This window comes from Erpetoichthys calabaricus, chromosome 2 (assembly GCF_900747795.2).
Source record: "Erpetoichthys calabaricus chromosome 2, fErpCal1.3, whole genome shotgun sequence".
In the NCBI taxonomy this organism is placed as follows: Eukaryota; Metazoa; Chordata; class Cladistia; order Polypteriformes; family Polypteridae; genus Erpetoichthys; species Erpetoichthys calabaricus.
The window spans coordinates 30,531,671-30,559,652 of NC_041395.2; the positions used below are offsets into that span (position 1 = coordinate 30,531,671).

At 40.4% G+C, this 27,982-nt stretch overlaps 1 protein-coding gene across 1 annotated transcript in view; it reads left to right on the forward strand.

Moving 5' to 3' along the window:
* Positions 1-883: 883 nt before the first annotated feature.
* The window catches only part of LOC114642111 (von Willebrand factor A domain-containing protein 5A-like), a gene marked incomplete at its 5' end in the record, with an annotated part of 57,847 nt that continues 30,748 nt past the window's right edge, over positions 884-27,982 (forward strand). The window contains 3 exons of the mRNA XM_051922119.1: positions 884-1,090; positions 17,331-17,553; positions 27,243-27,409. Coding sequence (XP_051778079.1) covers positions 884-1,090; positions 17,331-17,553; positions 27,243-27,409 — 597 coding nt within the window. The remainder of the gene's footprint in view (positions 1,091-17,330; positions 17,554-27,242; positions 27,410-27,982) is intronic.

The window sequence follows — 27,982 nt, forward strand, 5'->3', positions numbered from 1 at the left end:
CTCCTGTGTTGCTGACCATAATGTCAGACCTGCAGTTCCCGAGATGCACATACTGAGGTCTGTCTTTAAGATAGTCCACTATCCATGCCCCTAGGTATGAATCTACTCCCATCTCTGTCAGCTTGTCCATAAGGAGCAGAGGTTGGATGGTTTTGAAGGCGCTAGAGAAGTCTAGAAACATAATTCTTACAGCGCCACTGCCTCTGTCCAAGTGGGAGAGGGATCGGTGTAGCATGTAGATGATGGCATCCTCTGCTTCCACCTTCTCCTGGTGAACGAACTGCAGAGGGTCGAGGGCGTGACGGACCTGTGGCCTCAGTTGGTGAAGCAACAGCCGCTCCATGGTTTTCATCACATGCGACGTCAGAAATGGTCCTTAGTCAAAAACACTTCACAAAAAACAGCTTTAAAACGTTTAGAACAGTACAATGAGTAATGTCTGCAATGAAGGGAATAAGATCTGTCAAGGCCATGTCTTTGTTTAGTCATGTCCTTCTCGTGCCATCATTTTCTTTCCTTGTGTGTTTTATTATTTGATTTTGTGATAAATAAAATATTGTTACATAAATCATAAATGACTTCTGTCCATCTTTGGTTGTGGCTTTGTGCCCATTACTGCTGACAGAAGCTCTGGCTTTCTACTACTTTTGATTAAGTGACTGAAGAAATGGATGGATAGTCATGACCTTATAGCCCCTGAGGGATCTATTGAAAATCCTAAGGAGAAAGGCAGATCGCCAACATTCACAAACTAATTCATTTCACACCTGTTGTTTTTCTCTTCAAAATTTTATACCGGGTTTGATCATTCTCATTGAAGTCCATCTTTCAAATGTAAAGTGTATGTTTACTCAGCTGACGGTCTTCTGTTTTCCTTTATGTCTCAGTGCCTCTGAAGAGTATTTCAGTGGAGATTTGGGCCAAGGACTTTATCGCGGATGTTGTATCATCTCTCGACTATGAGAACACACAGTCAAACCCTGTGGAGGCTGAGTTTATCTTTCCCATCGAATTTGGAGCTTCTATCTACGACTTGCATGTAGACATTGGCGACACACAGATCAAGGCCACAATCAAAGAGAAGCAAGAGGTAAGACTGAAATGCTGGCGTTTGTAACCATATTTATTTTGCATAACTTTTAAAAATGAAACAATAAAACACATGTAAGGAGGAACACTTCCACAAAAACTTATTTAAGCTCAAGCTCTAACTTTATTTTCAACTGTACTCAGTACAATAAAAGTCTTGCCAGCATATCTTCTCAGTAGACAATAATGCATTATCAACAGACATACACACATATTAAAAAAATATAACTAGTATGCAACATATAGATATATTTTCCTTAAGATAAGATTCCTAACTAGCTTAATATTCTTTCCCTAAATAACTAGTTGCTCACAAAGATTTAATTGATTCTGAAAATCAACCTTGGATGAGGAATGCTGGCTGTTGCCATTCTCGAATAGTCACCGGCGGAGGACATCACACATAAGTTGTGACTCTTGTAACCCAAAACGAAATGCAAACACTGCAGCACAGTAACATCACAAACAAACTGAAAAATAACTTTCACAACTCCCCAGATTTCCCGAAGTGACATTAGTGAAACGAATGCAAAAGCCTAGGGGTATGAATATCTAAATGGAACCACCAATAATCCAAAGAAAATTCTGAGGAACCTTTGCTGGCATGAATTCAACTTCTTTTGAATTTCATATTCTAGTTTATCATTCACTTCAGCTGGTGAGGATGGTACAATATTCCTACAAAATGGACTAAAATGAATTACTTTTAATATCTAAACATTTAAAGTAGGATTTGTTTTTAAAATGCAGGGAGGGCCAAATGGAAAATAACCACATCAATATTATCTGTTGACATGAAATTCTGGGGCAGTTGTTCTTTTGCAGTCTTTTCAGAAGTGCATTCTATTTTCAGGTTATTCCTTACTAGTTTCCAAGTAGCTCTTACATTGGTGAGATACTCCATTAAAGTCAGAATGGATGAGCCTATTAAATGTAGTACAATCACGGTTTAAAATCATATAGGCAGGCACTTAAATGGTGGTATATGTAATGAACAAGAACAGAATTGTACTCAATCTTGAAATATTTTTACTGTGCATTGAAGAAACTTCTAAATCTTTGTTAACTCATTCTGTTTAAAGATTTAACTCTGCTTGATAACCTAATGGAAACTTTAAACTGCAACTAATTTTAGAACAAAGGAATTGCTTAAAATATAAAACATATTGTAGTCCACAATCATAGCAAAGCTATTGAAATGAAAGCCCTTTTTAATAAATACACCAGCAAGTTCTTCTGATTGTGATAATTTGGAATGGTCTACAGCAGAGGTCCCCAACTCCCGTCCTGGAGGGCCCCAATGGCTGCAGGTTTTCTTAATTAGCTACCTGTTTTTGCTGCTAACGTCTTTTGAATTAATTTTAATTGAATTGTTTTTTTAAGATTAGTTAAAAAATGTCTTCATCGTTCCTCTGAATTGCTTCATTTCTTTCATTAATTGACACCCAAACAGAAATGAAATGTGAACTGAGTGAGCCAACAGAAGTCAGGGCCTCAAACTCCAGACAATTTCACTCCACCCAGTTTCTTAATTAGGTGCAGGGTCTTGTTGTTAATTGAACTCGTTCTTTAATTCTGTGGGTCTCATTGTGCAATAGCAGACATTTCTGAAATTGTTGATTTTCTCTTTTCTAAGCACACTGTTCAAATGTTTTTTATGGGACTTGAGCAGATCAGCATTCCTGAGACCTTCGCCTTTCTTTATTTTCAGATATTGTATGATCAACACAGTTTGCTTGTCATGTTTTGGTTCATTTTGTATCTCATTATTGTTTGTTTGCTAATTAAGGAAAAAGAAACAATTAAGGGGTCTGGGCGAAAATGGAGACCAGCAGCAGAGGCAATATCTTCTCTCAAATATGCTGACATTGTGGGGAATGTTCAGCATTGAAGAGGAGGCCTTGGCCATACAACTAGCCGCCCAGCCTGGAATAAAGCCACTGCTCTAGCACAGAGGAGGATGGTGGTGGAGGAAGTACGTCGTCAGGAGGAGGCTGCAAGGTGGGTGAAGGCAGTCTCCCTTGGCAGACAGGGGCAGTGGACACGGTGGGACAGTGTCGAAAGGAGGAAGCTTAGCTGGAACGATGTGTGGGCCATGGAGATGAGGAGTCTGAGCTTTACCATCAGAGCCACTTATGATGTCCTGCCAACACCAACCAATCTCCATCAGTGGATTGGTGAAGATTCACGGTGTGCCCTTTGCTCCAGGCCAGCCTCCCTCCGACATATACTCAACAGGGTGTAAGACCAGTCTCACCCAAGGGCGATACACTTGGCGCCACAACCAGGTCATAAAGAGCCTTGCATCCACAATGGAGGAAAAACGATCTTTCATCAATGCCCTTTCACCACCAATATCTAATCACCCATGGACGATTGCCTTTGTCCAAGAAGGTGCTACAGTTACCAGGAGCAACTCCACACCATCGGAGAGAGGTTAGCTGTGCTTAGCACGTGACTGGAAACTGCTGGTAGATATTGGCCAACACTTGGTGTTTCCTCCAGAGATTGCCACTACTACCTTGAGACCTGACATGGTGCTCTGGTCGTTACATTATCGAGCTCACCGTACCCTGGGAAGATTCCGTGGATGAGGCATATGAGCGGAAATATCTACGCTATGCTGAGTTAGCTGCTGAAGCGCAACATCGTGACTGGACCATGGAAGTTCACCCAGTGGAAGTTGGATGCAGAGTGTTTGTGGCAACATCTACCATCAAACTGCTGAGAGACCTAGAAATTAGGGGCCAGAGCCAGCGTGCAGCCATCAAAGCTGCATCAGAGGCAGCGGAGAGAAGTAGCCAGTGGCTTTGGATGAAGAGGAATGTCCCCTGCTGGGCCCCCAAGTAACAAGCTTAGGCTGCCATACATAGGTTCATGAGATGTCAGTCATTTGACACCAAAGCGATTCTCATGACTAATTGGGAATGGGACGCCCAATAGCTGGCTGCCTCTGTTGAGGGTGTATAGTATGAAAGGCCGAAACACCCAATGAGCCAGAGGAACACTACTGATGATGCGTCCCAATATTCTACAAACTTCTCCAAGTCTACCATTCACCATTCACCGACAAGTGTAACTGAACCTATTGTACGTGCTTGCACAAGGATAGTAACATCTCATTCTGTGTTTTGTAATCTGAGTTTTCAAGAACAGGTCAATTAAAATGAATTCAAAAGAAGTTAATTAGCAGCAAAATGAGGCAACTTGTTAAGAAAAGGGTTAGAATGAAAACCTGCAGACACTGCGGCCCTCCAGGACCCCTGGTCTACAGCCACTAAAATTATAGTGAAACCTTAAGAAGACAGTAAATCCAGAATGAAATCCATGGTGACCATTTTCAAGGGGCAATTGAGAGGAGGAATAGGTTAGAGAAGCCCCTTAGGGTAACCTTGACTGGGCTTAGCTCTATTGCATATCTTGCATGCCAAGACAAAATTGTTTATGTCCTTGTTCATCATTTCCCACCAGATATGGGGGGTATTTTCCGTACGTCGCTTAAATCATCCGAGATCAGATGCCTCATCTTGGATAAGTTAATGCCGGTAACACTCACCCGGGATAGGTCGGTTTTTCAAACGCAGTCGTGTATTAGATTAGTCTAGCTGGATCTAATCATACGAGATGAATGCGTGCGCCCGCGCTGAGTGAAAAGCCCATATATATTGAGTCTAGAAAACATGATCAGTATGTCTTTGATAGGCTGTAACAAAATGACGAAAGAACGGGCGCATTTTTTTTTCACACACGCGGCGCAAGACCTTTTATTCGAAGGACATGAAGAATTTCAAGATTTAATATGCACAAGGGGTAACACTGCAAAAGCAGCCCAGACCAGAAAAGAAGGCTGGCAAAAAAGTGGCCGTCAAATTAAACGCTAAGTAATGTGCATTGTACTTACTGAATGCAGCGTTTCATTTCCTATGTGTCAGATTAATTATTATTTAATATGTCATAATTCCAGATCAAATGTGAGCACAAGGAGAATATGGGAACAAGTTAAAGTGAAGTACAAGAATATACTTCAGACAGGTAAATATTAGATATATAACTATTTAAAGAATTGTTGACATAAAGAATCATATATAATATAAAAAACACTAATTTTAAAGCTAATAAGGAGGCAGACAAGCAAAAAACAGGTGGAGGTCCACGCGGCCCAGACCTAACCCCTGTCAGAAGAGTTGGCTCTCCAGCCAAATGCCCATCGCCCTGTTTCTGAGGGCATTCCAGGGGGAAGCTCCTCCTCAGAGCCAGTGGCAGGATGCAGTGGTCACTTCATTTCAGGTAAAGGATGGTCATTGCATATATTTGTCCTCCATGTGTGCCATATGTATGTTCCATATAGCCCTCTTTTTTTGTTGGGTCAGTTGCAGGGAATGTCATATCCCTTGAACCTGTGTCTGACTAACGAGATATTGACGAAGGTCAAATATTTGATGAAGACACTGTGTCTGATTATTCATCAGGAGGAGAGGTACATTTTCCAAATAATGTTTGATCAAACTCCACTCTGATCATTCCCATGTGCCCCAATCACATTTGGAAATCCTGGTAATGAGAATGTTAGGCTGATTGAGATTCTTCATGGAACTGTGGGTGTTTTAGCCTGTGTATTACCTACCTGCAATGGCATGAAACGCCTCTTTTATTGTCTGCACACGCAGGTGTCCAGGAAACACAATGAAAACCTGAAGGAAATGTTTCAGAGCCAAACAGACTTTACGAATTGCCTGGCAAACTGCACTTTTAGTTAGATTTTCCGCATCGCCTACAGTATATAAAAAAGTGCCGCTTGCAAAAAACCTCAAAGCAATGCATACTGTCTGTGTGGTTGTCAGAGCCCGACTTCGCTGAGTTTGACTTCGAATATACGGAGCTAATAAATCTTTGAGGTACAATATTCCCCCTCAGCTAAAGCGGTATCTTTCATACAGAATTTCCTCTGGGAGCAATAAAGGATCTTGCTGATCGCGCAAAACCTTCTCTATATGAAATTCTCTTCGTTTAATTTGTGCACCAATATCAATTGGTCGCTCATTCATGAACGGCGAAGCCATGACTGGATGACTTCCACACACTGACACTGATTACGTGTGTAAACTAATCCTTGTTTACGCAGAACAAACCTGCTCCGATCAGGTTTGAGGATTAGGATGTGTTGCTATAACAACACTTCCAGCAAGAGTTTCGAAAAACTGACAGATCCAGGATCAGGCCAAATCGTCAACAATTACATCCGGCTAAGCGAGTAATCCACGTACGAAAAATACCCCCATGGTGTTGACTTAATTCAGAAGTTTGTGTATGCCAGCGGGGCCAAGAATCAGTGAGCAGCGAGACCAAAAATCTTAGTTTCAAGGAATTTCTCCATCATTATCAGACTGCTGTGACAGAGCATCTGCATTTTATTTTTTAATCTCCAGCTGCCTCAGTTAAAGTCATCTCTGATTGAGGATCACAGGGATCATTGGGTAGAGGGGTCCTTTCATTGGATTGGCTGGCCCAGTACTGACTCAGCTGTGGAATGGCCAATGGAGAAAGGCAATTTGATGGCCAAGGTCTCCAGGACACTGGACAAGTCCAAATCATTTTATGTGATATCATCTACTGTTCAATTCTGCTCTGTACTTGTAATATTTCTAGTGCACTATTATACTGTATTGAGGATTACTTGTGTTCTGTTCTGTGTATTTTATTTTATTGCCCCCCTTCTTTTTGACACCCACTACACGCCCAGCCTACCTGGAAAGGGGTCTCTCCTTGAACTGTCTTTCCCCAGGTTTATTCCATTTGTTCCCTACAAGGGTTTTTTCTCTTTTTTTTGGAGTATTTCCTTGTCTTCTTAGAGAGTCAGGGCTGGGAGGCTGTCAAAAGGCAGGGCCTGTTAAAGCCCATTGCGGCACGTCTTGTGTGATTTTGGGCTATACGATAAATTGTATTGTATTGTATTGGTATTCTATGCTGCAGTCTCCTAAGCTCAAAGGAAGCACAGTGCCTGAATAAACAAATCAGGAAAGCCTACTCCATAACAGAGTGGACCCTGGACACACCGGAAGCTGTAGTGGAAGGGAGGATGGTTGCAAAATTGAATGCCATCATGAAAAATCCCCTCCATCCCCTCTAAGAGGGTCTCTCTTGGAGCACTTTTAGCCACAAGCTTATTCTACCACGGTTTGCTAAGAAGTACTTCTGGGGGTCCTTTCTGCCCATTGCTATCAGGCAGACTAAATGCTTCTTCCCGATGTACTCTATAAGTTCGTTTTGAAATTTATTTATATACTTTTTGATTGATTGATTGGCTATATTAATGTTCCTGTCAGTCTGTATCCTTGATTTTTATGTTTCTGCTGCTGTTTTCATCTTTATTTCCACATGGGATTAATAAAGTTTACCTAATCTAATGGAATCTAAATATCCACAATATCTCTGAACCTGTCATTGATAAAGACTGGAATATGGCTGTGCATTGGCCAAACCATAGGGCATAACTCAGTATTTGTAATGACCTGCGGTTTTGCTAAATGCCATCTTCCACTTGTTCCCTTCTCTTATTCTCTTATGAGAATATCAGCACTCCTTAAATCTCACTTAGTGGACACAGCAACTAGATTTAAAAACAAAGCAAAACTAAGGGAAGGGAATAACCATTCCTAATAGTAATTTTATTAAGTTCTCTATAATCAATGCAAGGCTTTAGAGATCCATCTTTTGACCGTACTAAGAAAAAGCCAGCACCCACCAGACTGCTGGAGGGTTGAATAGAACTATTCACTAAGTTTTCATTTATATGTCCCTCCATTGCACGAGCCTCAGGCATACATTTTCACTTTATATAATGAGGCCTCAGGTCTGCTGATTGAATAGGGCGACATTATTTTAAAATAAGATGGACTGAAATGAAAGACTGTATCTGTAATAGCCATTCAAGGGTGTAACCAGGAGTGCAGGAATTAAATAAACAAATACCAGGGATTGAGACAAAATTGAAGATCGAGAAACATAGTGAAAAGTCAGTGACTTTCATGCAGAGATGTAAATCAAAGTTGAAGAACAGAAAAGAATTTGTAATCACAGAGTGGTTTGAACAATAACAACTTAAGGGTTTTATTTAGTTTGGATTGAACCACAAACTTGGAGAGCCAGGAAGTATGCGGTGCTGACTTTTAAATGGTTGCGGTAATAATGTCACACATCGATCCACAGTACAATGTATTTGAAAAATAACACCTTCAATAATATTCTAAATGAGAAAAGCAACCTGACTATTAAATTTGTTGACCTTTAAACCTTCCAAATGATGTACTGTATACATTTACTTAAGATGCCAAGCAGAAAAATATATAATATAATATCTCGATCATGACATCAGATGAGATCTCAATAGCACAGGCGTATTCATGATGCAGTGGTAGTTCTAATGACTCTTATTCATTAAACCTTCAGGAAGTCCTGATACTGAGCTTCTACCAAAAGAATGAATAATCCTTTGAGCTACTCTTTGCAGATAATTATCAAAACAATACCTGTTATACAGTAACAAGGGGGCTCTGCCCCCTGCTCGCTTCGCTCGCCTACCCCCGGCGTTTTGAACCTGTGCCCGCTGGGCAGACGTAGTTTCAGACGCGCGTTGTAGGAGCTTGCGTTGTTCTGAACCCGTGCTTGCCCTGCTTCTGCGGTTTGAGACGGGCGTTGTAGGCGTATATCCGTCAGTTGAGCTCGTTCGGTTTGAACCCATGCCTGCTTTGCCTCTGCAGTTTTAGATGGTGGATAGGAAGTAAAGAACGCATTGTATGGTAAATCACAAAGATTTATTGGAATATCTCTTTATATACAATATTTGTAGTAAAGATGGTTTGTTGTACTTGAATGAGTTTTCCTTGGTATTGGAGTATTAATAACTTCAACTTTAATGTCAGATGAACGCCTAACTCATGAGAAGGCTACATAAAGTTGTCCATGTCCAAATACGCGCTCAGAGAGGTATATGCCAACTTTGTCCATGGTCTGTACTTGGGATTTGTTGATTGTCATGGCAAATGCAGGTTTACTGTTAAATTGGCGTCGCCCAAGTGTAAATGGCAATTCAGGGGCAGAACTTGTAAGCTCAATTCTAGGAATTAAAACAGTATTGTGAGTATGTGATCCTGTAAGTATTTTTGCTTCAGTAACATTGTTTGTCTTGGTGTTGATGACTAAACGTGCACCGTTGCATAAACCCTATTTAGTATTAAGGTATCTTAATAGCATGACAATTGTTCCGATTTTATGGTTAAGATTGTGTTGTGGTAATCCGGCTGGGTTAATAGTGTTCAGATATTGTAAAGGGAAATTAAGATGTTCAATGTCGTCTTCAGAATCAATTTTGTCAGTACTTAGAAAGAGGCGGCTTTCTCCAGGAAGTAATGCAGTTGGTTATTTATGTGATCAACATTAATATTCTTTGGACATAATATAGCCCGTCGCGTTAACAGTGGTATCTATTGTTTTGGAGGCGTGAGTGCAATTCCATTAGTTCTTCCTTGTTTAGCGTTAGTAATATGGATAATGGATTGCACTTACTGTTAATACGTAGCGTTTTCTGTGGTTGAATTGTTAATAATGTATGACTGTAATGTGATGATTCACTTATGCTGTATAGTCTTCACGTGTGAGGATGACGAACCTTTAATACGGAGTGTTCGTTTATTCTTATTACCCATCAGGTGTTGTGCCTGTGTCTTGTGTGGTTGCACTGTTAATATTGTATCACTGTAATGTGATTCAAATATGTTGTGGAGTCCGTATTTGTGGGGTTTCTGTACTATATCGTGTTTTTGCTTGCGGGTCATTAGAGGTGCGTGGATCAAGCTGTGTAGTGTGTTTGCGTACTATCTTGCGCTTTCCGTACTCCAATTGATTTGTGACCCTTTCTGGAATCCGTAGTCTGTCCCGTTTTACTCTGGGGTGGCGTATTATGTCGGGTTTGATTTGTGAACCTTTCTCGACTCCGTATTCTGTCCCGTTTTACACTGGGGTTGGGTGCTGACTCGTGTTGTTTGTGTGGTTATGTCGTTCGTAGTCTCCATGGACTCCGTAGTCTGTGGGGGGGTTTGTGTGGCACACCAAGCAGCACATTATTTCTAACTTCACTCAGCAGTAGTGCCACGCACAATATGGCGGTGACACCTGCGCCCTCACTACGCATTAGTGCCACTCACAATATGGTGGCAATGCCTGCGCCTTCTGTATTATGTCGGGTTTTACCATCCTGTGTAGGCACCTTTGCCTTTCGTACTTTCCCAAGCCTTCCGACGCGCGATGTAGGCGCCTGCACCTTCTGGGTCTGCCTCCGCTGCGTGGTGTGGACGTTTAACTGTCGTTGTTTCCGCCTTTATATTCCGTCCCTCGCTGTGCATATGTTTCGTGCCTAGGTTTTTTTGAAGCTGTTGCATTCCAGTTTTCATCATCTGTAACCCGCTCTCCATGTGTTTGGCCCCATTCTTTAACCTCTTTATGACGTTTTACTTTGTTTCCTACTTTGTGTTTTATTTCTGACCTCGCTTTATCCTGCTTGCGGCATGTCAGACGGTTCCTAGTCTCTCCCGTTTCGCTCTGGGGCCGGGGGGCTTTGTGTGGCGCCTGCACACTATGTCTCCTGCGTCCACGGGCAGGTCCCTGCGTCCATATCCGGTTTACCATTCTAGTTTAGTAATGGCATGAAAAGTTTGACCTACTTGTAAATTACCTTTTTCTTCTTTTTCTGTAGCTATTCCCATTTTTAAATCAGGTCGCTATGTGTTGTTTTTGACTAGCAGCCATACTACATGAGCTTCAGAACAGATCATTTACCTGAAGCTAAGAATTTTCAGTGATGGCCAGTACATGAATGGGAGACCATCTAGGAAAAGCTTGGGTTGCTGCTGGAAGAGATGTTGGTGAGGTCAGCAGGGGGCGCTTACATTGTAGTTTAAATGTGGATTCCAATGCCCGCAGTGCAGTGATGGGGACACAGCTGAAAAATTGGCGCCATCCTTTAGATGAACCGTAAAACTGAGGTCCTGACTCTCTGTGTAAAGAGTAAAGAGTAGGGTGTATCCCGATGTCCAAGCTAATCTGCCCACCATAGCCTGGTCATTCTGGCCCCCTAATTACCCCCTGTCTCTAATTGGCTAATTGTCTCTCACCACTTCGCTACCTAACAGCTAATGTGTGGTGAGCATACTGGCACCAAAATGGCTACCACTGCATCATCTCAATGGACGCTGTACATTAGTGGTGGTTGAAGTGGCTCCCCACTGACTGTGTAAAGCAGGCATGTCAAACTCACTACCATTGGTGAGCCGCTTCGACTGCCATATGTGCGTCAGTGGGCCACACTATAACAAATACTATACTATTATACAAAGTTACTGTAGCTTTCTTTCCAATACTGAAAACTTTAAAAAATGTAACATTTAAAGTTTAAAGTTTAAAGAAAAGCAATTTATTTCATTACAGTCTCCATACAACAGTATAGAATTAGAGTCTTAGCCTCTTAACTAGGTCCTTATTATATTATATTCATTATATTATATTCATTGCTCATATAGGAGCCTTACAGCGTGAGATTTATTTCTTTTGTCCCGACTCTTGTCATCTCTTGTTAGTAACCAGTTCGTCAATATCAGGCTTGAAATCTTGTGCAGCTGCAACTTTTATGAGGGATGAAAGATGCTCGACGGTAAGTCTTGAGCGATGTGGGGTTTTGGTAGCTTTCATTAACTAAAACAATTGCTCACAAAGGTAAATGCTTCCGAGCATTGACAGTACTCTCGATGCCAACTTACGGATCTGCACATATGAGGGTGGCAGGTAAGCATACAAGCCTGGCACAGCAACTTTGTTGTATTTTGCCTTCAGAATAGAATCTGACTGCACTTCAGTCAATTCCATTTGGATATTCTCAGGCGCATTCTCAACGTTGTAAGAGAACAACGCAATGCCCTGTTTGTGTGAACTGACATCACGAAAATGCTCACTGAATTCATTGCTCAGAAATTCAAGTTGGAAAACAAATCCTCCAAAAATCAAATTTTACTTTGCTAAGTTTACTTCAAAGTTTATATTGTAAAATAAGCCGATATGCAAAAAGCCACCTGACCTACACTAATTATACAAACTCAAAATCACAAAAATATGTTAATAAACAACTCACCAACTTCTCGCGTCCACTTCAGATCTTCAGCTGTAGTCTGCACTAACTGTTCGTTACAATACTAGCACAAAATTACATGAAACTAAAGCAAAAAAACGTGAAAATATGCGGGCTATTACTACTCGTGATGTTCAGTTCTGCCCAGTGGCCAGTCTCAGCAGCCCAGTCAGTAGTGTAGCCTTAGGCTCTAGGCTCGTGGCGGCCCTGGGCAGAGAAAGAATCGGTGGCCCCTTTGCCTGGCAATGTCAATACGGTATCTTATGCACGGCAGATGGCCACATCCATTACGGACACTGCATAGCCGCCTCGTGCTCATGACACGCTTCTATATACGCGTGTCCGTAACTTGAAAACCAAGTGGCGGCCCATGATATTCTCATTACGGCAGAACGTTATAATACTACATATAGCTTACTGCTCCGACTCTAGTGACATTTGTAACTACAGCGTACTAATTAACAAGAAACACAATGTTTTTCGGCCACATTGCCGTCAGCTGTGTCGTTATTTTCTCTTTCTGTTTTATATTCAACGAGCTGTATATACCCGGCGTTGCCCGGGGCAGAAGTAACGTAATCGGTCAAACACTTACATATATACCAAAGTAAACGTAATCGGTCAAACAGTTACATATATAAAAAAACCGAACCTAATCGGACAAACAGCTTCATATATACAGAAGCGAACCTAACGGACAAACAGCTAATCTATATACATAAGCAAACCTAATTGGTCAAACAGTTACATAAATACAAAAGCAAACCTAATCGATGAAACAGCTTCATATATACAGAAGCGAACCTAATTGGTCAAACAGTTATGCATGTGGAGAATGATTTTACAAACATTATGCGTGTTAACAATCATTAAAAAGAAAAGATTGAGGAACTGTTCTTCTATATGTGATGAAGCCACTAATAAGACAGATTTTTTTCAGGACCCAGCTGTTTCATAACTAATTTACTGCCACCCCAAAGTAATGCCTAATAGTGGTTTTTGGGGTAGCTGTGGAATAAAAAGGGTGTTTTTTAGTCAGTAAGAATCTGACACTACCCTTCAGTACGGGCTGAAGGGTGCCTATGTAAGGTTTTACATCCTTCCCGTATGGAAAAAAAAACATACTAAACTTTTTTTTCATCATTACAGATAATCTCAGTCAAATCGAAGTACGCATTCTCAATTTATTTTTATCTAATTTTTACTTTTTCACAAAGCCATCCCATGCCAATTTGTATGAATAAACTTTTGCTAGAGTTAGCAAAAGTTTATTCATGCACATATTTTAATACGGATAATCTATCTCTAATCAAGGTTCTCATTTTCATTCTAATTTAAAATAATAATAGATACTCATTTTTTTCTTCTGTTTTAGAAAAACCAATCTATGCCACCTACGTCTTCGTCAAGTCAGCTTCATCCAGCTTCATCACATATAGAAGAAGAGTTCCTCAATCTTTTCTTTTTAATGATTGTTAACACGCATAATCTTTGTAAAATTATTCTGCACATGCATAACTGTTTGACCAATTAGGTTCGCTTCTGTATATATGAAGCTGTTTCATCGATTAGGTTTGCTTTTGTATTTATGTAACTGTTTGACCAATTAGGTTTGGTTATGTATATAGATTAGCTGTTTGTCCGATTAGGTTCGCTTCTGTATATATGAAGCTGTTTGTCCGATTAGGTTTGGTTTTTTTATATATGTAACTGTTTGACCGATTAGGTTTACTTTGGTATATATGTAAGTGTTTGACCGATTACGTTACTTCTGCCCCGGGCAACGCCGGGTATATACAGCTCGTTTCATATAAATATAAATTATTAAACAGTAAAATCTTCTTCTGTAATTTGCTACCGTGGCAATTTGTGTGTCTGTCCAGGATTTTAAATGACCTGTAGCTCGCAAACCGTTGCACCTATACACTTGAAATGTGGTACACATATAGTACGTCACGTCTACTATCCGCTTTATGGGTGATGATTGTTTTAGTCTTTTTATCTTTATTTTATTTTATTGTACAATCAAGTCCTATCTGCGCACAGCAGGGCAGCCGTGGGCGGATGCGTATGGTGTATTCACTCCATGTTATCGTGCATTGCGCTGTCAGTGGTATTTTGATAAAAGAATTTGAACAACATATAAGAAGCGTATAAATTATTAAACAGTAAAACATTAACATTTAAGAAGTAAAGTTACATTAAGTACTACTGCTGTGCCTTCGGGTATACCTCATTTTTTGTTTGCCCATTACATGCTTAAATGTATAAATTTTTTGGTGCACCTACCCGAGAACACGCGACATATAACCGAGCGTGGGAGAAGCATGGATTTTAAACACGCGTTGAGTTCATCTGCTGGTCTCCCTCGTGGAATAACTGGTAATGTTTGACTAAAATCTACAGCGAGTAAAACGACATTAGCTCCTATTTTTTTTTTTACGATCTCTGAGATGTTGCTTTTTTCGGTTCAAGGCTTCATAAGCTCTTTTATGTTGTATGGTGTACTTATCCCAAACCATCATCTTTGAATGTTGCAAGACTTTCGCCTTGTATGTAGATCGGGGTAATTACATTCATTGCATTCCTAGTCTGAATCACAATGTGATTGTATGGGTGGTTACCTGGCACTGTAGGGTTGCCACCCGTCCTTTAAAATACGGAATCGTGCCGCGTTTGAGAATGAAATTGCGCGTCCCGTTTTGAATCAATACTGGACGGGATTTATCCCGTATTTTTTTTATCATTTTTTTTTTAAAGCAGCGTCTCATGCAAATCATCCCACACACATTTTATGAAGATGCCTCCTTTCCTACTTTTGATTGGGTAATACTTGATGTCATCGTTAGTTTGATTGGTGTTTTAACTGTCCAGTGAGTAGGGCGTGTCTTTCAACCGTAAGCAGATTTTTTGCACTGGTATCACTGACCTCGACGACGGCGACGTTATACGTCAAAAATAAATTACGATAAATGACGATTTTAGCGATACTTTATTACGACGGCGGCTACATAGACACGATCAAATAAAAACAAAAAAATCAAATAATCATTCTACATTTTCAAAACGTCGAAAAAACGACGGAATGAAAAAAAGGCCCACCCGACGACCCACCCATTCCATTTTTATATATATAGATATATATTGGCGTGGCGGCCCCTGGGATTTGGCGGCCCAAGGTGCACAGTTTGAACATGCCTAAGGCCACCTCTGCTGCCCGCTGCTGCAGCCTAGCACTTCAGTTGTGACACTGCGGCTCATTAACTTTGGTCAAGGCTCGTGGCCATACTAGCAGATGACGTTTCCGGTACCGTAATGCCATGGGAAAACACGCTTTTGTCAGAAGGCAGAAGTAAGAAAAGTCAATAAGTAACACCGAAGATGCAGAATGATTCAATCACAAACGATAGTAATCATTTTGTACAAGTTCAGTGCTAACTAGGATCTGTCATGCGGGCCGCATGAGGCGTGTTTGACATGCCTGGTGTAAAGCACTTTGAGCAGGGAGAAAAGCGCTATATAAATGTAAAGAATTATTATTATTATTAGACTTTTCTGACAAAGGTTTTGGCATGATTTTTATAGTCAGATGCTTTTCCTGATGCCAACCATCCCCACCGACTTGTAAATGAACAATTTATAAAAATAGACTTTCATAGTCTCTGAAATAAAATAATTTCAAATCACATGTAATACAAAAGGGTGCTGCCTCAAGTGCTTGCTGATGTACGTACTTAAGTGCAAAATACAATTGCAAAGAAACACAAAACTAGATTTTAGCAACACAATTTCAACTGCTAAATGAAAGTTGGCAATTGCTAAGCAATCCACATATGCGCTGCAAATGGCTATTAAGGAATTTGAAAAGCTTATTCGTCACACTTGGGGTGGGAGACATCACACACTTTCACATGCAGCAAACACCTAGAGGAGCTGACGTTGTGTTGTGAAGCTGTCTTGTTTGTTTGATTTGGTAATCATTCCTCTCCTGACTGTGTTTGCTTAATAACTTGAATGTTTTATATAATTTGGATTGACTGGCAGTGTGGCATAGTGGTTAAGGCCCTGAAGGTGTGTGCTTACATCCTGCTACTGGCACTGTGTGACCCTGAGTAAGTCACTTCACATGCCTTTGCTCCAATTGTCAAAATGCAAAAGAAATGGAACCAATTGTACTTCTCAGATGTTGTAAGCTGCCTTGGATAAAGGTGTCAGTTAATTTTTTTTATCTTATCAATAACTGTAATAATGGCCTCCTTGTTTTCATTATGAGGAGAAGACTTACCAAACAATACCTCCACCCTTGAAAACATATTACATATTTATACCAAGAAGTACATTTTTAAACTCATATTGTTGGGTATTTACTCATTATACAGAATGCCATACTGATTATTGCCTCATGAAAATTATGCCCTAGTTTTTCAAACCTGTGCCCAGTATGTTCTCCAGTACTTGGTTCTCTAATTTTTCCTCCGTAAAGAAGTGCATCTTACATTCATTGGCCTTTTCAAACTGTTGCCATGTCAGTGTGTTGAAAAGTGGGCCTGGAATGGACTTAGTTCTGTCCACCTTGCGTTCAATGCACCCGGCATATGCCCCAGACCATCCTGCTGCCCTGAATTGTGTTAAGCCAAAAAACCTTATGTCACACTGATTATTATCTATTTTCTTCACAACATACTAAATATGATATATAAACATTAGTATTATATATAAACATTTGCTGCTCTTGTTAATTGCACTGCTATGTTTGGTCATCTTTGTCTGCTGCATTATGTCATTGTTGATGTGCTGTACATATTTGATGTTTGTATGCCAGCTGCACCAGAAAATATATATTATTAATTTTACAGCAAGATATAATGACAATAAATTAAATTTATAGTCTAAATATTCAAGCCATTTCATAAAATAATATCAACATTGTTGAAGTTCCTCCAATGAAGATATTAATTGCTGAAAAAAATCACCCAGCACTGTTCAGGATACATTTTTCTTCCGATGAATTACATTATGTGAAAATAATAAGTGACATCATGCTGAATATGATTTATCTTGGTTTCAGGCAAGAAATGAATATGACAATGCCATCAGCAGCGGCATGCAAGCCTTTCTTCTAGAAGAGAGTGAGGAGAGTTCTGATATTTTCCAACTCAGGATTGGCAGCTTGTCCCCGGGTGAGAAAGTATCAGTGTCCCTGTCGTTTGTTATGGAGATGGACGTGCAGGTAGATGGAGCAATTCTTCTCCACTTACCCACTTTGCTTTTTCCAAGGTATACTCCAGAAGGTGAGAATATAACTCTTTAAACATGGTCAGTGTTTGTGCATAGTCAATGTCTGGATGGTGTCTGCGAGTTTTTGTCTGGGTAATCTGGTTTTCCTCCCAAATCTCAAAGTTTTGCATTTATTGGCAATTTAATCAGTGTAAGAGAGCAGTTTGATGGGCTAGCATCTAATCCAGGGTTTGATAGACAGATAGATAGATAGATAGATAGATAGATAGATAGATAGATAGATAGATAGATAGATAGATAGATAGATAGATAGATAGATAGATAGATAAGAACTTTATTTATCCCGAGGGAAATTCTTTTGTCATATACATGCTCAGTGCAACAAGAGGAATAAAGATAAGGTAGTAAAGAGTTTAAAAAGAACAGTAGTAATAGTGCAAACAGAATAACAACTCTAAACAAAGTAATAAATAACTATAACTAATAGTTTGTATTATAACTGTATAACTAATTTGTGCAAAGCAACAAACAACTATAACTAAAACTATAACAGATATAATAAAAGAACAGATTATTAGTGCAAGTGGTTATGAAAAGTGACTTAGTGTTTGTGCCATGAATAAATGAGATAGCAGCATGTGATGATGGGATGAAACAAACATTCAGTAACATACAGATGAGTAAATAAAAAAAAACAAAAAAAAAAACGAATGACACCTAATGACAAAAATTCTGAAAAAGATCACCTACAGAATGAGGAAGAGTTATACAGTCTTATTGCCACAGGTAGAAAGGATTTCCTGTGGCGTTCGGTTCTGCATTTGGAGGCAATGAGTCTTTTGCTGTGTGTGCTCTGATGACCCATCAAGGAGGCGTGCATGGGGTGAGAGGGGTTGTCCATGATACCGAGAAGCTTTTTCAGCATTCTCCTCTCAGACACCTCCACCAGGTTCTCCAGTCTGACACCCAGGACAGAACCAGCCTTTTTAATCAGCTTGTTCAGCCTGTTGGCATCAGCTGTCTTCACCCCACTGCCCCAGCACACAGCTGCAAAAAACACCACGCTCTCTACCACAGAGTGATAGAACATAGTCAGCATTTTCCTACAGACATTGAAAGACCTGAGCCTCCTCAGTAGGTAAAGCCAGCTCTGCCCTTTCTTGCAAACCGTGTTGGTGTTCTTGGACCAGTTCAGTTTACTGTCAATGTGTACCCCCAGGTACCTGTTGTCCTCAACCACCTCAACATCCGTTCCTCTGATGGTGACAGGGGTGGGAAGAGGAGCCTGCTTCCTAAAGTCCACAACCATTTCCTTTGTCTTTGTGATGTTTAACTGTAAATGGTTCAGCTCACACCACTCCACAAAGCTGTCCACCACACTCCTGTATTCATCCTCCTGTCCATCCCTGATACAGGCCACAATGGCAGAGTCATCAGAGAATTTCTGCAGGTGACATGACTGAAACCTGTACCTGAAGTCAGACGTGTAGAGGGTGAAGAGGAACGGTGATAGGACAGTTCCCTGTGGCGCCCCCGTGCTGCTCAGGATGCTATCAGAGCAGCAGCTCTTCAGCCGGACATGCTGTGGTCGATTGGTTAGATAGTCCGTAATCCAGGCTACCAATGGGTCGTCCACCTGCATTTCCGTGAGCTTATTCTTGGCTTATTCCGTGAGCTTATTATTGGTTCCTGACTTTCTGTTAATACTGCCAACTCATGTAGTTGAAGCAGAAACCTTGACAACCTTAAAGAGGTATGTGGATAAAATATTTGGACATCTTAGCTATTAGCTCAACAAATGTGCTTGATGCGCTGAATGGCCTCCTCTGGTCTGACAAATTTCTTATGTTCTATGCCAAGCAAGGCTCTCACTCTTTATGGGCTTGAAAATGCTATGTCATGTGCTTCAAATCCTATTGTATTATGGAATAAGTTACCACACCACCTGGAAACATCTTCCATATGCTTGTACGTCACATTGTGAAGAAAAACTACCTAATAGTGCAAACTTTACTCTTAACAGTTTACTCTTACAAACTATCCTTATGTGTCCAAGAGTTCTTCTTGAAGAACTTGTTTTAAAATAACATGCCGGAATACACTGTGCTAGTTCCTTTCATATTGTTAAAAAAACTTTAAATATATTACCTCTTAATCTTCATTATATTAAATATATTAATTTTTTTCCTTGTAACTCATGTCTTGTTGTCCTGGAATCTCCATAGTCACTCTTCTCTGGACTTTCAAGATGCAAGATACAAGAAATTTACTGTCATGTACACAGTAAAAATACATGTTAAAACCATGTAATGAAATTCTTACTTTGCTTGCTCACCTTCATATACAAAGACAGAAAGAGAAAAGAATAAGGCGATCAGTGCCTGATGACATACCGCAGCAGTCAGTACCATTTATGAGGCTATGAGTTGTGGTTTGTATTGACTTTAACTTTTAGCATTGTTGAGGAGTCTGATTGATTGTGGAAAAAAAACTATGTGCCAGTCTTGTAGTGCTTGATTTCACACTCCTGTAGCGCCTCCCTGGGGGAAGCAGCGTGAAAAGCGTGTGTTGAGGATGAGTATTGTCTTCAATTAAGTTGCGTGCCCTCCTGATCACCCTACTAGTGTAGATGTCCTGTAGGGAGGAGAAGGTTCCTCCAGAGATGTGCTGTGTAGTTTTAATTACATGCTGGAGTGCCTTCTTTTCCTGCAAGAAGTAGTTACCGTGCCATACAATAATAGAGCAGGTGATAACACTCTCTATTGTACCCCTGTAGAAACTGGTGAGAATTTTGGTTGGCATGCCAAATTACTTCAGCTTCCTCAGAAAGAACAGTCTTTTGTGTGCTCGGTTAATGAGTTGTTGTGTATTGTAAGACCAAGTCAGGTCCTCGCTGATGTGGGTTCCATGGAATTTGAAGATTTTTCTCTCTCCACCATAGTCTCACCGATATAAATGGGAGTGTGCTGCAGCTTCCTCTTCCTTGGGTCGATAATCATTTCCTTGGTTTTATCTCTATTCAGGGAGAGGTTGTTTTCCTGACACCAGGCCATGAGTCCTGCCACCTCTGTCCTATATTCTGCCTCCACCCCCCTACCCCCCCCCCCCCCCCCCCCCCCGCCCCCAGTAATCAACCCTATGACTGTAGTGTCATCAGCAAATTTAATGATGCTGGTGTTGTTCTGAGAGGCCACACAGTCCTAGGTAAACAGGGTGCAGAGCAGCGGACTAATTCTAATCTATTGTTGCTATGTCTACTTTAATTTATGGAGACCAAAACTGAAAACAGCCCTCAATGGGAGGCCTCTCTAGTGAGTTATACAACTTAAGCATAGTCGCCCTTGACTTGTACGTCACACATTGTGATATGAAACCTAACATCCTGTTAGCCTTCTTAATGGCTTCTATACAACATCCAGAAGTAGTCAGTGAAGAGCCCACTACAACTCTTATGTTCATCTCATATGTTTGCACTGCCCATTTTCAAACCTCCCATAGGGTATTCAAGTGTAACATTTTATTCCTATAAGAATATTTAATATAACATATAACATCATTTAAATTTACATTTACGTTATCATAATTTTCATTTGCCACAAATTTATCCAAGTATGCATTCTGTCCAAGTTCATTTAAAATGATTTAGCTAATTTCAGATTATCTGCCATTTCGCCTAGATTGGTATCATCTGAAAAACTGGCTTATTATTAATATTAATTAATTATTAATATTAATATTAATATTATTATTAAGATCCTTTATATTGAGAAATGCCCTTAACCTGAAATTGCCCGAGGGGTGCTGTACAATGGCTGACCCTGCACTCTGACCTCCAAAGGTGACACAAAAAGACAATTCCCCCTCGGAGATTAATTCAGTGTACCAAGAACATTAGAATAAAACTAGCAGCGGACTCAGCAGTTATCCCAGAGCAGCAGCACTTTTAACTTCAGAAGTACTTTGTGCTATAAACCTTTGCTTGCTCTATCTAAGCCACATCTTTTAGTTTGATCATAAGCCTCTCATTCAGTACCTTATGAAAAGCCTTTTGCAAATAAAGTTAAATAATAATGGTATGAAATTTATTGATCGTATTGTTTTGTTGCTTCCTCATTGAGTTTCAGCATATTAATGAAATACAATCTTCTTTTACCAAAACCCACACTAACTGCTCACTAATACACCTGTTCTTGCCATATAACGCTTATCACATATTTTTATTTATAATTAGCCATGGTATTTGTCAAAGACAAGCAAAAGCATAATTAAAAAATATTTGTTACCTCTTGCCCAACATGTATCTTCAACTCCTTTCCTCTGTATTTGCATGTGTATGAATGTCTCTTAACCGGCGCTCCTTTTCTCAAACACGTACCCATTAGATAGATAGATAGATAGATAGATAGATAGATAGATAGATAGATAGATAGATAGATAGATAGATAGATAGATAGATAGATAGATACTTTATTAATCCCAAGGGGAAATTCACATACTCCAGCAGCACCATACTGATACAAAAAACAATTTTAAAATAAAGATTGATAATAATGCAGGTAAAAACAGACAATAACTTTGTATAATGTTAATGTTTACCCCCTCGGGTGGAATTGAAGAGTCGCATAGTTTGGGGGAGGAAAGATCTTCTCAGTCTGTCAGTGGAGCAGGACAGTGACAGCAGTCTGTCGCTGAAGCTGCTCCTCTGTTTAGAGATGACACTGTTTAGTGGATGCAGTGGATTTTCCATAATTGATAGGAGCCTGCTGAGCACCCGTCACTCTGCCACAGATGTCAAACTGTCCAGTTCCATGCCAACAATAGAGCCTGCCTTCCTCACCAGTTTGTCCAGGCGTGAGGCGTCTTTCTTCTTAATGCTGCCTCCCCAGCACACCACCGCGTAGAAGAGGGCACTTGCCACAACTGTCTGATAGAACATCTGCAGCATCTTATTGCAGATGTTGAAGGACGCCAGCCTTCTAAGGAAGTATAACCGGCCCTGTCCTTTCTTACACAGAGCATCAGTATTGGCAGTCCAGTCCAATTTGTCATCCAGCTGCACTCCCAGGTATTTATAAATATTCACAAAGATAAGTGCATTAAACCTGCATCTCAGAATCTTTTATTATTTTCAAGACACCTTTCACACTGTCTGTCCAGTTTTATACTTGCTGCCTGAAGACGACTCTCTCAGCATGCCTCATATGGCTTCACTCTTCCTTTTTCATCAAATCACCAAAGCCAAACTGACCAATCAGATTGCTCAGAAGGACTGGACACACAGACCTTAGTGTTTTATTATATAACAGACAGATTCCATCCATCCATCTTCCAACCCGCTGAACACAGGGTCATGGGGGTCTCCTGGAGCCAATCCCAGCCAACACAGGACACAAGGCAGGAACCAATCCTGGGCAGGGCGCCAACCCACTGCAGGACACACCCACACATACACCCACACACCAAGCACACACTAGGGCCAATTTAGAATCGCCAATCCACCAAACCTGCATGTCTTTGGACTGTGGGAGGGAACCGGAGCGCCTGGAGGAAACCCACGCAGACACGGGGAGAACATGCAAACTCCATGCAGGGAGGACCCGGGAAGCGAACCCGGGTCTCCTAACTGCGAGGCAGCAGCGCCACCGTGCCGCCCAATAGACAGATTGCTTCCATTAATTTACCCATAATGCCTGTTAAGCTTATTTACCTTGTGGACAGGTAGATGGAACACAAAGTGAGTCCAGAGAGGTATTGGGGTGACAGTCGGGTTAGCCCTTTAATTTTATTTGGAGCTGTTAAACCACTTCTGGCTTCTGAAGAAGGTTGGCTCTTAAGAGCGGGTGTGACTTGCGGAGCTCAGTCCTCAGCTAACCCTGGGTCCAAATGAGATGTCGACATTCATGGGAAGTCGTTTTACAAAGGTCTCTGACTGGAAGCGGCGGAGTTATTTTCCTTCAAGGGGAGTTTTCTCAGTGCTGTGGGGAAGAAAAGAGATGATACTCTTAGTGACATCACCCCTCTTGCCCCAGTGGGGTATTAGTTACCTTAGAGACCGCGGAAGGTGCTCTTGTGATGCACATACATGACAAGTTATAGATAATTCAATTAGCTTAATGATCTTTCTTATATAATGCACTAATATTTGCTAGATTCCAATCTGTAGAAATATCCTTCATGTGCAGTTATTTTTGAAAGATATGCATCAAGTATTTAAATATGTACTTAGTAACCTCCTTAGGAATTCTAGCACAAATGTTATCTGGTTCCGGCGATTTGTTTGATTTCAGCCTTTTTAATCCCATCAGCTCTTCTCTCATTAAAATTTCCAAATTACAAAGCACCTCCTGGCAGTGCCTGTAACTTCTGGGAGGTTATTAACTTCTTCATATGTGAAAACATCAGAAAACGTGAATTTAAACCAATTTCACTGTCTGTATGTTTTAGCTCACATTTATCATTGAGAATATATTTTACCTCCTTCGTGACTGTTCTTATATTACTAAAACAGAAATAATCTCTGTTGGTCATTTCTTCTGTTTCTCTCCAAATGTTTTAAAACTGTAATGTACTTTTAACTATTAAAATTATGCACCCTATGGTTATTGATGGAGTTATCTTGTTATTCCTTTTTAGCTCCTGATTTATCCCCTGCAGACTATTTACTTACTCTCTCAATGCTTCAAAATTTCAAGATGTACTTGGTTTGCAACATGTGTAAAATAATTCACTGCTCCACATACTTTATCTGTTTTAGACTTTACTGCATCTGCTAAAAATATACCCTTATTAAAGTTAAACTTGACAGGTGTTTTTCTACCAAAGCACTGGGAAATGTTTCATATTATAGTCAAAAGTACCTAATGGTTTAATCACCGCTATACCCTGAATTTTATTTCTTATTATTTCCAAACACTAAATCTAGATAGTCTTTCCCTCTCATTGGTGCTTTAACATGCTATGAAGTCACCTCTACAGTATGTGGCCCTGTTCTTGTTTTCCACTACTTGTAAGGTTAGCCAGGTTTATACTTAGGTAATTGCAGTACACAATGACTATGATTTTCCTGTGAACTTTTTTTTTAAATAATTCTACAAAAATATGACTCTCTGCACTAGGGGATCTCTAACACACTTTCAATATCAGGCCTCTGTCCCTGAGATAGGACACTTGGCCAGTGAATAAGGGGAGAGGCAGATGTCTAGTTCATAAACTCAGTCCCAAGGAGACGTGCATCTCCTGTTTACAATGTGCACTGATTTTCCTGGAAGTATTTATTTAACAGTATTTAGTAAAAAAGGAATGTATTTGCATGTTTTGAGCATACAAGTGTAAAACTGACATGCAGATTATGCAGCACAAGCTTTTAGTTTTGTAACAAGGACATTTTTCACACATTTACCCACTGTTCAGATTGGTCACTTGTGTTACACTAACCCCTCTATATTTGCAAACTTGACATTGACGAATCTGTGGTGAGCTGGCACTCAGCCCGGGGTTTGTTCCTGCCCTGCACCCTGTGTTGGCTGGGATTGGCTCCAGCAGACCCCCGTGACCTTGTGTTAGGATATAGCGTGTTAGGTAATGACTGGCTGACTGACTGACTGACTGACTGACTGACATTGACGATTTCAGTTATTCACGAATTGGCCACATACAATTAAATATTTTTGGAGCTTGCCAAAAGATGACAGAAATTTGAAGATGTTGCAGAAGCCAAAAATATATAAACAAAACTGAAACTGAAACTGAAACTGAAATCCAACGTATGTCTGTCTGCTTTTCGCGAGAGAACTACTTAACAGATTTAGATTGGATTTATTTCTATAATTTGCTTGAACATTCCGGTTGATTTTGCAACTTCTGTCATCCCGCTAAGTATCATAGTTCACTTGTAGGAGCGATTTATTTGCTCTATTCTGAGACAGAGGGGCCCTCTTCACTCACTTGCCAGCTTCTGTTTGAATCGCTCTACCTCTCACCATGTTTTGGAGTGTAATTTGCCTCTGCTTAAGCTAGTGATACCTGTTTACTTATTGATTTTTAAGGTTTGTCCTGTTTCACTACTACTCGGGTGGAGCCGCGGGGGATACCTAGTCGTAAAATATATAAATATTCGTGTTATTTAATATTTGTTAGTATAATATTTGTTAGTTTCTCAAGTAGAATTTGTTAGATTCTCAACTCTTGTCCTGGAGGTCCACAGTGGCTGGTGGTTTTCATTCCAACCAGTTTCGAAATCGGAATGCAGGCCTAGCAGATAATGAAGCTTGGTATTTAATATTATGACTTGTTAGTGCTTTCATTTCTCCAAGTCAAATCTTTATCGCATTGCAGATTTTTCATTTTCTGAGAACATTATCCATGTTTTGTGGACCTGAACAGATTTGTGGCTCTTGGTCCTTCCCTTCGCTTTCATTTGTTTCAAAACATTTTATTAGCAGAGATGAACTTTATGATGCAAATACACACATACTCCTGCTACAAACCTCAATTTGAATGTGGCACTGTTATAATAATAATAATTACTATTATTATTATTATTATTTACAGTCTCACTACTCAAAGCGCTTTACATAGTGAGTGGTGAGTCACTTCAACCACCAATAATGTGCAGCACCCACCTGGATGATGCAATAGCAGCCATTTTGTTTCAGTATGCTCACCTCACATTAACTGTTAGGTGGTGAAGTGGTGAGAGAGAGATAGCCAATTAGAGACAGGGGGTGATTAGTGGGCAAGAACGACTAAGTCATGGAGGACAATTTAGCCTGGACATTGGGATACACCCTACTCTTTACAAAGGATGCCCAGGGATCTTTAATGACCACAGAGAGTCAGGAACTCAGTTTTACATCTCACCTGAAGGAAGGCCTCCATTTTTACAGCACAGTGTCCCCATCACTGCACTGGGGCATTGAAATCCAAATTCAGACCATAGGGCAAGTGCTCCCTGCTGGCCTCACCAACACCTCTTCCAGCAACAACCCAAGCTTTTCAAAGATGGTCTCCCATTCAAGTACTGGCCAGACCCCAAACATGCTTAGCTCCAGGTGGATGACCTCTTCTGAAGTGCATGTGCACTATTGATAGGCTGTTCATTGTTTCACACAATCATCATCAGTCACTCAATTTTAGAACTGCAGTAACAGGTTATCAGGTTAGGTTGACTCTCAGTTGCAACCTGACTCCATTAGTAGTGCCACTGTGGGTTAGTGTGTGTGGGATTGGCCCCTGTGTTCGACTGGCACCCTATGCAGGGCTTTTTCATCCTCAATGCCACTCTGAACAGGAAGGGGATTGAGAATGATGATGATGATGATGAGTATAAAATATCAATCCTAAGTGAAGGTTGAGCTCCATAATGCTCAGTGAGACACATTCACTGGAGAATGTGATTCAGAAGCACTGCATAGGTGTAAATAAATAAATGAAATTAGTTTCATATCATCTGTTGTGCAACTTCTACATCAAAACCTCCAACAGACAGGGTGGCCTACTTGTTATATTACTGGATTGTAAAGTCTTTGGTTGCTGGTTCAGTTGGCACCTCACTCACTGTGTGATCTTGAATGTTCCATTTAACCAGCCTGACCTTCAACTTAAAAATAAGTAAGCATATAAAACACAATGAGATGTTTTTTTCCATATAATATAAAGTTGAAGCAGCTTTTCAAAAGTTTTCCTCAAAGGTCAATGAAAGCTTTTCACCATCTCTGTCTCTATTTCTCACTTTCTCCTAAAGGTGTCCAGTCTCTGACCACTGAAATTCCTTATGTCCCTGTTGGCTCTGTCCCCTACACCCTGAATTTAAATGCCCACCTGGCATCACTTAATGGAATCGCATCTGTGCAGTCAAACTGTGGCTTGTCTCCTATTGAATATCTAAATGAGGAGAAGACTGAAGCAAAGGTTTGTTCGCTTTTGTTATAATTTGTTACACTTTTGTAACACTGTGGACTCAGTTCCTGGCCTGGTCACCATCTCTTTGCTGTTTGAACATTTTATTACCATTTAGTGCGGGTTTGATTTGAAGTCTCTGGTGGTTTTTAAAGCAAGTGGAGAAGCTCTCCTATTGTGTGGTTGGTGTGTGTAGGACAAAGAGAGAGAAGGGCAAGACTCAAGAGTGAAACCACTTTGAACGGGCAGCATAGTGGGTGCCCCGTATACTAACATGAGTTTACCAGGAACAGCAATTTTTCTGCAGTTTAATCCACAGGGGAGTTATGTGTAGTCATCCAACAAACTTCCAGTCATTCATAGCCCTGTGGTCAGAAACAGGACTGTCGATGAAAGGAGATAATGGAGGCTGACTCAACTTCTGGAGAGTAAATGATGGGCCACAGTCAGGTGTGAAGGAAATGTTCTTCACTCCTTATTTAGCAAGAAAGAGATGACAATCTTTAATTAACACATTGACTGCTGGACTACTTACTACCAGGACATTGAAGTGTAGGTCTATGCATATATGTATGATAAATACTG